Source organism: Tyto alba, unplaced genomic scaffold (genome assembly GCF_018691265.1).
Source record: "Tyto alba isolate M040663 unplaced genomic scaffold, T.alba_DEE_v4.0 Super-Scaffold_12, whole genome shotgun sequence".
NCBI lineage: Eukaryota > Metazoa > Chordata > Aves > Strigiformes > Tytonidae > Tyto > Tyto alba.
In genome coordinates this window covers 6,530,009-6,536,985 of record NW_024881274.1, presented here as the reverse complement: position 1 = coordinate 6,536,985, position 6,977 = coordinate 6,530,009, and the positions used below count along the sequence as shown (strand labels likewise).

Genomic DNA, 6,977 nt, shown 5'->3' with positions numbered 1-6,977 from the left:
GTACAGCCCGAGCTCAGTCCATCCCTCGCCCCAGCAGCCGGGCCTGGCTCTCCCGGGCCAGAGCAGCTTTGGGCCGAGTCAGTGCCTCCCTCTCGCGACTGAACGGCCGCGAGCGGCCAGGCGAAGGCCGGCAGGGAGAATGCCCGGCGTGATGCACCCGACAGGCCCCGGCGTGGGCGGGGGAAGGTCAATCTCTGGAGCAGAAGCGGACGGGCCGGGCTGCGGGCACGTCCGCACATCCCTGCGTGAGCACCGGCTTCACCAACGGCCGCCTCAGTGCATGCGGGGGAGCTTGGGGTAATTGCAGCAATTTGGTTTCCAAGAGCAACGTCTGCCAGGGAAGTAAATGGCAGTGAAGTGACCCGAGCGCTCCCCTGCAGCGCGGGGAAAAGGGGTAAATCAGGATCCTTGCAGGCAGCGAGCACAGAAACACGACTGCTCTTACAGGACTGAGCGGGCCGGGGGGACTGGGCCCCGCTGCGGGCGCTTCGGCAGGGGCTGCAGGTCCTTCACCTCCACTCTGCTCGGGGTGCAGCGCCCTGGGGGCTGCACAGCCCCCCCTGCCCCCGGGGGGCTGCACGCCTCCCCCAGCACTGCTCCCGCCCCGACAGCACCACTTACAGATGACAAAGCACTTGGGCTCCAGGAAGCAACTGAATCCAGCAAGCAGATGCTTTTGAAAATCATTTTTATTTAAATAAAACCTTTAAATACATTACATAAAACATTAAAAATGAAACCAAGGCTGTTACTTCACAGGGCATTAGGCAGCAGTCGCCAGGAACACAGAAGCTCTGCGGCTCTATCTACAATACTCGTTACATTAGTCCGAAATCGATCCCTTGTCACAAGTTTAACCCAAGGTCGCGGCTCCTGCGGGGACCCTCGCCCGGTGCCTCGGGGCGGGGGGAGCACCAGCGCCTGCCAGGCCTCAACTGCAGCTCGGCCGCCTTCGAGTCCCTCTTGGCTTCCTGCTCTGGTTCAGCCAAACTGGCCCAGAGCCCTCTGCCACCCGGAGCCGCCGCAGCTCCCCGGGCTGCCTCGGCGCCCGCACGGGGCCTCGCTCCAGCAGCGACGGGGGGAGGCGCCGCCACAGGAACCGTCCATCGGGCTGGGAGAGCAGCTGGGCCGAGGAGCGATCCGGACCCTCTCTGGACTGACCGGCCGAGTCACTTGGCTTAACTTGGAACATCTGGTTACTTTTGGCTTCAGGCTGGACCGTGCCAAACGCCCGATTTACCTCTGTTAAATGAGGGACAGCAAGACGAGATAGCATGGGCTCTTGTCAGTTTATTACATCACTGAATTACACTAGTCCAGACTGAACAGTGGACCCAAGATTGTTACATTACACAAACCGGCTGGTTTTAAACTTATGACAAGGGACAGATGGGAATTTCATGGTAAGGAAATCTTCTTGCATAAAGCTTCAGTGACCCACAGGCACTTAAAACCCATGGACTTTCAGCTGGTCGTCTTTAGCCAGTCCAATCTGCAAGAAAGAAAACGCACTTTACAGCACCCCGGAGCAGAGGGACCCCACCCACGCTGCGGATGCTGCAGAACCGTCAAACTTCTGCTCCCCCCTAAAGTACGGAACGAGGATTAGAGTGCAAGTGCAAAACCTCAAGCAAGAAGTTCAGGAAGAACAGAAAGAGCTTCCTCCATCCGCCTGCTCTTCTAAAGCTAAGAAAATTAGAACGCGTGTAGTTATTAACACAGAAACTCATGTGTAGTTGAACGCTTGGCCGGCAGGCGCAGCAGACCGAGGGGCCCTACCTCTACGAGGAACTGGCATATGTTCTTGCGCTGGTCACCTTGTAGCTGAATCACTTCTCCATATTCAGGGTGTTCGATTACAGTACCATTGCAGGCAAATTTCTACGGCAAAGAGAAAAGCCCGCTCAGGACGACGCAGATCACAACCGCCACCCCCGGGCGCTGCTGCAGCCCCCCAGCCCGGGCCGGGAGCTGCGCCCCGGCTTGGCGGGGGCTCCCCCGGCAGCACCCACCTTTTTGAAGGCCTTCACCAGTTTCTTTTTATCGTAATCATCCGCGATGCCCTGGACTGTGGTGAGGGTCTTCCTGCCGTTCCGCTGCTGGATCCTTATATGGATGTAGTCCTCAGTGCCGGCAGGGAGCAGGTCATCACCCTTACTTGCATCAGCAAAGGGGTCTGCGGGCACCGCCCGTCAGACCCCGGCCCCGCCGCGCCCCACTGGCCAGCCCGCCCGTCCGTCAACCGCAGGGCCCGCCCCCCACGGGACAGCGCGCCCGTCCATCAGCCGCAGGGCCCGCCCCCCAATGGTCCAGCCCGCCCGTCCGTCAGCCGCAGGGCCCGCCCCCCATGGGCCAGCCCGCCCGTCCCGTCAGCCGCAGGGCCCGCCCCCCGAAAGATCAGCCCGCCCGTCCATCAGCCGCAGAGCCCGCCCCCAATTGGCCAGCCCGCCTGTCCGTCAGCCGCACGGCGCGCCTCCCCCCCCCCCCCCCCGCCCCGCGGCTGACGCAACCGGCCCCAGGAATAGCAACTGCGCCACGGGGCGGGGCCGCGCCAGGGCGGGGCCGCCAGGCCGCTCCCCCGGCCCCGCCGCCGCACAAAGGGCCTCACCGAAGGGCTGGAGGTTCTGGATAGCGGACATACGATACGCTTCCCTTCCCTTCCCTCGGCGAGGCGGCGGCAGCGGCGGAGGCGACGACGGCGCGAGCGGCTCTCGGCGGAGGATGCTGGCGCGGCGGCGGCTCCAGACGCTGTCAGGGGGGCGGGACTGGCGCCGCCCGCTTATATACCGCCCCCGTGTGACGCCAGCGCGCACGGCGAGCGAAGGCGGTGATTGGCCGCCGCGCGGGGGTCGTCACGCCGCACGGGCGAGCGCGGCCGCGCCCCGGCTGGCGCGAGAGGCGCCGCGCGCATGCGCGGCGTGAGGCCCGGGAAGGGGGGCTGTTCGAGCGCAGGGCGGCGCATGCGCAGTGCGGCGGGTCCCCGGCGGGGCAGGGGCCGCACCGTGAGCGGGCAGGGGGGGACCCCGCGGTGCCGCGACCCCCCCCCCCCCCCCCGGCACCCCCGGCCGCAGCAACCCCCGCACGGCCGGGGGAACGGCGGCCGGTGGGAGCATCCCCGCGTCCCCCGGAAGCTGCCGGGAGGCCGGACGGAGCCGTCAGCGAGGCCCACGGGTCTCCCGTGGCGGGGGCACGGGGGGTTCATCTGCGAAGTGCGGCGGCCGCGCTGCCTCCCCGGGGCTGCTCGGCCCCCGGGCGCCGCAGAGCCCCACGTTCGGGAGTGGGGGCCTGGGCGCGCCACGGTGCCAAAGGGAAAGGCTCGGGGTGTCACCCGAATCTGCCAGGAAAGGCAGCTTCTCCAAACGCGTGAAACGAGTCCCCTCGCGCTTCTGCGTGTCAGCGCAGGCAGGCAGGCCGGGGCGAACCGAAGTCCTTGCGGGGGGAACTCGGTCCGTCTTCGCCGTCTGTCCCGAACGGCCGGTGCGGCGTGGCTGGTGCGGGCTCATCGCCTTCCCGGCTCAGCCAGGGGACCGCGATGGCCGGGCTGGGTCGGGACACCCCAGTGACACCGGTCACGGTGCTCGGAAAGGGCCAGTCTGGCCTTTTGTAACGTGCTGAGGCCGAGGTGGTGTGAGGAGTCGGCTCAGCAGAGCGCTGAGCCCCCAACCATGAGCTGGAGCGGGGGGTCCCGGGGGACCAGGCCGGCTGCTGGCTCGCGGCCGGTGCTGCTCCAGAGCTCCGGCACTGCCGGGCAAAGCTGCCGGTCGTTGCCTCAGAGCCCCAGTTGCTGGTCAGTGAGAACTGGTGAGCTCAGCTCTGGCCCTTGCCTCAAAGCCCTGTGGATGGAGATGTGACCAAACATACTTCAAAACCAGATGTGTTTAATCCTGCTTGAGTCCCAACTTGGGGGCCAGGAGCCTGGGTCTCAGCGCTCAGTATGAGCTGCTAAAGAAAGACAATTTCTCGCTTTCCTGGTGCCTGCTGTGTGGCTAAAAACCCCTCACAAACTGATGAGTCTCCCAGCACTGGCTCAGCACAATGCGGAGGGGTGGCTCCTGGCAGAGGAACATCACATCCAGCTCAAAGATATATTACATGTTCTAAAAATACACAGAAACTCCAGATATGAAGAACAGTAAATCTCCTCCACAATTAATGGGGTCAAAAGCCATATAGATCCAGATGGAGCGTAAACTCCTCTGGGAGAGAGGTAGAGCTGCATACAGAGCGGGAATATTGCCCCCAGGGACACCTGGGTCTACTGTGTTGCATCTGTTGGGCTGTTGGATCGTTTATCCTGGAGCTTATCAGCTCCTTTTAGATCTCCTGTGGCCTCAGCTCTCACCGTGTAGGTGTTCCTGCCCTGCTTCGGGAGCCATCTCTGAACTACTACAGATTTTTGACAGATTATTGGCATCTGGGTGTGCTGCCATCTGTGGGTCCTGGCAGCCATTACATGGTTTAGATGTTGCATCATTCTTGGGGGTTTTATTTAAGATAAAGGCAAATTGTTTATCTTTCACTAGGTAGAACGAATGATTTGTGTTGCTGTATTTCAGTGTCTCTCTGGTGTTTCTAATGCATCTGTCACTTTTATATGTCCGTATGTGACACTTCAGCTGGAGAACTGGTTTAAATTTTCATTAAAATGTGAATTTGCTCCACGACCATCATGAACAAGCAGATGGCTCTTCTCTCTCCTCTTTTTCTGATCAGATTTTCCATCTCTCCCAGAAAAGGAACCGTCTCTAGCAGCCTCATGGTGCTGTATCCAGACAGCAGAGGAGCAGATAGAGTTTTACGCTGCATCTTTCTGCTGGAGGCATTTCAAAGTCCTTGCAACAGCAAAGGGACTGTTTATCAAATTCAATGCCAGACACTCAGAGTCACTGGTACCTCCTGTCTTATGCCTGCTGGTGGGCAGACTGGTCTCACGGCTGAGCTGGGATGCCCCAGAGAGCCCATTTATCAGCGTGGCTGCAGATTCACTGTCCGTGCGATACATCCCAGTTTGTATCCCCACCACCCAGAGCCTTTGGTAAAATACCAAAAGAGGCGAGTGTGTGTTAGACGCCAGAGCTAAGCCCATTGCTGGTGATGGGCTGAATGCTATTGGGGAAATCTTGACATCAATTTTTCATCCTTCAGAGCAGGATTCAGAACAGGCACCTGCAGCCTCGGGTGGCTTCAGCGGGGCGCCGGGGCTGAGCCCCCTGCACCCTCCTCACCTCTGCCCATCTTCGGGTGCTTGGTCCCAACCTGGTCCTGCCTCCCTGCCTGCCCGAGGAGGTGCCTCCTCCCAGGCAGACGTTTGTCCGGGGCTCCCCACGAGGTGGCAATGCTGATCTCCTTTGCTAGAGCATCTCTCAGCAGGTAGCACCGGCTTGCTGCAGTTTCTTTTCCGCCCAGTGCCTGGCAAATCACCATCTCCCTCCATCCGCTCCAGGCTGAACACTGGCTCCGCGCACAGGAAAACCCCAGTGCGTGAGGCCGTGGCAATGTCGGGTGAGCTGCCAGGTTTGTGTTAGGGTCAGCAGGAGGAGCAGAGAGGGGCCGGAGCAGTCCGTGTCCTGTGACACCTGCGTTATCGTTCCTCAGCCGAAGGCATGGCTCTGCAGATGTGCTTCAGGCTGGGGGTGGCTTCTGGAAACGGTCTTGTCCCTTAGCAGCGAGTGGTACACACGGCCGCAGAGGGCCCCTGCAGCGAGGAAATGCGCTGGTGGCAAGGGCAGGGGCTGCCCAGCATCGGGACCCGAGGATGTCAGGGGGAAACAGTCCCACATGCACCTGGACGTGTGTGGCACGACGGGCCCGGCGACCCTGGGGTGATGCAGCTCAGCCCTGTGAGCAGGGATCCTCCAGCAGCCGTTCCAGGTGCTCGCGGGTGCCCTTGGGTGGGCGACCAGCCCGGGGTTACTGCAGGTCTCTCCCTTTTGAGTCCTGCGAGGCCATTTCACCCTGCGCTCTGAGGTGGGGGGTCTCGGTGCCCTCCAATACTCCTGGGAAGTGTAGCAGAAAGGAAGGAATCACCCCAGCATTTTGCTTTACTGCTTCTCCCACAGCTCAGAAATGCCCTCCGGGCTGGGACATTCCTAGAAACCAGCTTTTCTCCTCTAACATCCTTCCTGTAGCCTCAGTGTGACTGCACAGACTTGGATTCAGGATGAGCTGGATTTTTGATGTACAGTATTTGATCCCATTAATCAGCGAAGGCAGCACCGACAGGCGTTAGCTCTGGTGATTAGCCTGCTCCTGGAAAGAGCTGAGGCATGGCCGGGTGAGCCCCGCTGTCACCGGGCCAGAGGCAGCGCAGGGAATCCCAGTCCCTTTGCTCAAGCACCACAATCCCTTTCCTTACGCAGCTCTTCCATTTCACGTCCCAAGGTCTGCAAACCCTGGAAGTGTTTATGTAGTGAGCAAGCGACCCGATCTCTGCCCGCCCGGGCGCGGGGCCGCGCTGGGTGCTCCCTGTGGTACCCGTCCGTGGGACGCTGCTGGGATGGAGCCGCTGGACGTGCTGCCACACGGACACCCCCAGGAGGGTCTCGCATGCATCCTGCGCGGCGCTGCCGCTCGTCCCGGCACAGCCCGCGCCCCCGCCGCGCACAGCAAGGGCTGTCTGTGGGCACGGCCCGATTCCTGTCGATCCCAGTGACCCCCCGTCACCAATTAGGCTCCTGCTGTATGACAGTTACTGATTTCTGATGGTGTTTATTCACGCTCCCTCCCACTGCTCAGCTCCCCCTTCCCCTGCCAGGGGCCTTCCTCCCCACCGCTCAGCCTTTGCCTTTCCCAGCGCTGGATGTGAATCCTCTCCTCTCCGCGAGGTGCCAGGAGAGTTCCAAGCACCGGGGCTCAGCCCAGCCCAGCCCAGCAAAACCCAGCGCAGCTGCTGGGGCTGGTGAGCAGGCACAAGGCCAGCTCAGAGCCCTGCTCAGCCTCTCCTGCCTGCACTTGTGCACAGGCAACGGCGGGGACGC

At 61.6% G+C, this 6,977-nt stretch overlaps 1 protein-coding gene across 1 annotated transcript; it reads right to left on the bottom strand.

Moving 5' to 3' along the window:
- Positions 1-1,270: 1,270 nt before the first annotated feature.
- EIF1 (eukaryotic translation initiation factor 1) lies at positions 1,271-2,761 on the bottom strand. Its single transcript, XM_042787301.1, has 4 exons — positions 2,609-2,761; positions 2,013-2,176; positions 1,780-1,881; positions 1,271-1,492 (listed from the first exon to the last, which is right to left on the bottom strand). Exons 1-4 carry the CDS (start codon positions 2,637-2,639, stop codon positions 1,448-1,450), a joined length of 342 nt encoding a protein of 113 aa, XP_042643235.1. The 5' UTR covers positions 2,640-2,761; the 3' UTR covers positions 1,271-1,447.
- Positions 2,762-6,977: the final 4,216 nt, after the last annotated feature.